At 44.0% G+C, this 4,259-nt stretch overlaps 1 protein-coding gene across 1 annotated transcript; it reads left to right on the top strand.

Moving 5' to 3' along the window:
- Positions 1–2,860: 2,860 nt before the first annotated feature.
- LOC143767842 (olfactory receptor 6N1-like) lies at positions 2,861–3,832 on the top strand. The gene has a single exon (XM_077256363.1). It carries the CDS (start codon positions 2,861–2,863, stop codon positions 3,830–3,832), a length of 972 nt encoding a protein of 323 aa, XP_077112478.1.
- Positions 3,833–4,259: the final 427 nt, after the last annotated feature.

The raw sequence follows: 4,259 nt of genomic DNA, 5'->3' as shown, positions 1-4,259 counted from the left end.
AATTCGGGGTTTCATCCTCGATTTTCCTCCGGTCAAGTGGAATCTTCGGATTGTCCTGGAGTGGATGCTGTGGTGGAGAGGTTGCATCAGATTTGGGGGCAGGTGGTGGACAATTTGAAGTTGTCCCAGGAGAAGACTCAGCTTTTTGCCAACCGCCATCGTCGTGTTGGTCCTCGGCTTTGTGTTGGGGACTTGGTGTGGTTGTCTTCTCGTTTTGTCCCTATGAGGGTTTCTTCTCCTGTTTAAGCCTCGGTTCATCGGCCCGTACAAGATATTGGAGATTCTTAACCCTGTGTCCTTCCGTTTGGACCTCCCTGCATCCTTTTCGATTCATAATGTTTTTCATCGGTCATTGTTGCGCAGGTATGAGGTACCAGCTGTGCCTTCCGTTGAGCCTCCTGCTCCGGTGTTGGTTGAGGGTGAGTTGGAGTACGTTGTGGAAAAGATCTTGGACTCTCGTGTTTCCAGACGGAAACTCCAGTATCTGGTCAAATGGAAGGGATACGGTCAGGAGGATAATTCTTGGGTCACTGCCTCTGATGTTCATGCCTCCGATCTTGTCCGTGCCTTTCATAGGGCTCATCCTGATCGCCCTGGTGGTTCTGGTGAGGGTTCGGTGCCCCCTCCTTGAGGGGGGGGTACTGTTGTGAAATTGGATTCTGGGCTCCCCCGGTGGCCACTTGTGGAATTTAACTTGTGTGCATCATCCCCTCTGTTCACCTGCTCCTATCAGGATGTGGGAGTCGCTATATAACCTTGCTCCTCTGTCAGTTTCATGCCGGTCAACAATGTAATCAGTAGCCTTTCTGTGCATGTTCCTGCTACTAGACAACTCCCAGCTAAGTTGGACTTTTGTCCTTGTGTGTTTTTGCATTTTGTTCCTGTTCACAGCTGCTGTTTCGTTACTGTGTCTGGAAAGCTCTTGTGAGCGGAAATTGCCACTCTGGTGTTATGAGTTAATGCTAGAGTCTTAAAGTAATTTCTGGATGGTGTTTTGATAGGGTTTTCTGCTGACCATGAAAGTGCCCTTTCTGTCTTCATGCTATCTAGTAAGCGGACCTCGATTTTGCTAAACCTATTTTCATACTACGTTTGTCATTTCATCTAAAATCACCGCCAATATATGTGGGGGCCTCTGTCTGCCTTTTGGGAAAATTTCTCTAGAGGTGAGCCAGGACTGTCTTTTCCTCTGCTAGGATTAGGTAGTTCTCCGGCTGGCGCTGGGCATCTAGGGATAAAAAAACGTAGGCATGCTACCCGGCCACTTCTAGTTGTGCGGCAGGTTTAGTTCATGGTCAGTATAGTTTCCATCTTCCAAGAGCTAGTTCTCATATATGCTGGGCTATGTTCTCTCGCCATTGAGAATCATGACAGAAGAAGTAGGGATTGCTCTGTAAATAATAGGACATATTTGATCTCCTTAGAAAGCCCACGGTAATCTGAGATGAATGCTGGGTTTGTCAGGACTATGATATGTTCAGCAGCGGAATTACAAGTCTTAGAAAGATTTAGCTTATACTTAGTCAGAATGCAGAGAGAGGAGGGACTGGGATAGCCAGCCTTTTTGGTGATGTCACCAGGCTAAGCTATAACTGTTTTGGCCGGACTCCAGCAGTGAGTCTGTTGCTGGAAGAACATGTGGGTCTGACCTGAAGAGCTGTACCTCATGCATTGGGATTTTTGGGAGCCCCTCCCACTAGCATGGTGTTTGCCTGAACTGATATGAACTAAGAACATGTGAGTTATCTTTTCTTCCTTTAATCCTTTTATTTTCATAATTACCTTGTACATATTTGCAATTGTCTCATTTGTAACATCTTTGTATAATTTTGATAAAGCACTGCCTAACCTTTCTGGAGTATAATATTTAATGCTAGTTCTTCCTCCCTGCTCTAAAAACGTACCCTGTCTCTTGAAGGGAAATTACGCTACTGTTTTGGGTTAGCTCCGGACCCGTTTGATCGGAGCTGGTGGCAGCTTACCGTGTGCAGACTTTTGGGGTGTTGTTTCAGCGACTGCAGCTTGATAATTATTGTTCCTGCCTGCGTGGGAGTAGTTATCGCGTCGCTGCAGCGCGCCCAATAGCCAGTACATAGCAGGCAGCCTTTCTGGCGACTAATTACCCTAGGTGCAGTACCTAATCTGACCTGAGAGTAAGGGGGGCGCCAGAGAGCTGCAAGTGTTAAGTGGAACTGTAAGCGGGATACACAAATCCCTGTAGTTCATGGTATATTGAAGAGCAGTGGGATACCTAAAATAAGCCCCTGCTGTAAACTAAGAGGTCAATAGCATTGTGTGTGTTTTTTTTTATCACATTGTGGCAGTAGAGGGATAACGAGGATAAGCCCCCCTGCACATGTGATAGCCATCTGCTGGTCTAAAGTCACCCCAATCCGTGACCTAATGGTGGCAGTGGTCAGGAATCCCTGTGGATTTTCGTGACAAACTGCGGGCCACGGCTAAGGGATCGTGACAATTGGTGACAGTCACGGTGTGAATCTTGACATCAACTTTACTATGTTGTTATCTGTCACTCATCCATTCCTGAGCTGGGAGCCATGTTTCAAGTCAAAGATCCACACCTATTTTCCTGCCAGCTTACAAACCGATCCCTGCCTTTCATGCTCTAGGAGTCAGATGTCTACATTGGGACTTCATTGCTGAAGTGAGAAGTATAGACCAGCTGGGGAATAGAAAGTACTGGAACCAGAGGGGTAAGAGATCAATATAGCATGGATTCTTTTGGTATTTTATGAGATTCTTAGCTGATTTCCCCTAAAATTACATGGATTTAAAAAAACAAAAAAACTTTAATCCCTTGAAATTTCACAGATTTACCTGTGATACATTTCAATTACAAATGAAAAAAAGAGATGAAAAAATCTATAATAATAGCAGAGTTCAGGAAATTATTTTACACGGATTTCCAAATTTTCAACGCTTCTATGTTCTTCTTTTTGCCCTTCTCCTTCTAATTTACCTGTTTATTGTTTTTGGCAATGCTGTGATATTGCTTGTGATCTGCAGAGAGTCCACGCTGCACTTCCCCATGTACTTCTTCATTGCAGCTTTATCTTGTCTGGAAATTATCTATACGGCTGTCACAATTCCAAAAATGTTGGCTGATCTCTTGGATGACGAGAAGAAGATCTCTTTGAATGGATGCCTTGTACAGGCTTATTTCCTACATGCTCTGGGAGCAGCTGAGTGCTATACTCTCACAATAATGGCGTATGACCGATATTTGGCCATCTGTAAGCCATTAAGATACTCGGCTATTATGACTATTGGACTAAATGTCAATTTGATCCTCACCTCTTTCATTGGAGGGATTCTAACCCCAGCCATTGAAATTATCTGTATTTCTCTTCTCCCATTTTGTGGGCCAAACCGTATTGAGAATGTGTTCTGCGACTTCCCCCCGTTGATCTCATTAGCATGCACAGATACAAGGTCATATATAATGGTGGAATTCATCGTCAGCCTCTTTATCATTCCGTTAATTGCTTTTGTACTTTTTTCCTACGTCCGGATAATACACATTATTTTAAGGATTAAGTCAAAAGATGGACGGCAGAAAGCCTTCTCCACCTGCAGAGCGCACCTCATTGTTGTCACCCTATTTTTCGGCAGCGTTAGCTTTATGTATATACGTGTTACAAAAAGTTACTCAGTAGACTATGACAGGGTAGTGGGTCTCACCTATGCGGTCTTTACTCCATTAGCTAATCCCATCATTTACGGACTGAGAAATCAGGAAATCAAGAGACTCCTGTATAAGCATTTACAGATGGAAAAAGTTTTTATGATGGTTTCAAAATGTCTTCAGTAGATTTGTTGTAAACATGCAATAATAATACCATTTAGAAGTTTATTTTATAGTTGCAACTACTACTTTGAATTCGGGTTTATCCATGGATGAATCTCTAATCCTAATCTAATTGTGATCCCAAATTCAACCCTATCCAAACCAATTAAAACTTTGAGTAATTATGAACAATTGCTGTTTTAGGCTACTTTCACACTAGCGTCGTGCACTGCACGTCGCTATGCGTCGTTTTGTAGAAAAAACGCACCCTGCAAAAGTGCTTGCAGGATGCGTTTTTTCTCCATAGACTTGCATTAGCAAGGCAGTGCGACGCATTGCCACACGTCGCAACCGTCGTGCGACGGTTGCGTCGTGTTGCGTCGGTCCGTCGCCACCAAAAAACGTTGCATGTAACGTTTTTTTGTGCGTCGAGACCGTCTTTTCCGACCGC

Source organism: Ranitomeya variabilis, chromosome 4, assembly GCF_051348905.1.
Source record: "Ranitomeya variabilis isolate aRanVar5 chromosome 4, aRanVar5.hap1, whole genome shotgun sequence".
Lineage (NCBI taxonomy): Eukaryota > Metazoa > Chordata > Amphibia > Anura > Dendrobatidae > Ranitomeya > Ranitomeya variabilis.
This window is presented reverse-complemented; position numbering and strand designations above follow the sequence as displayed.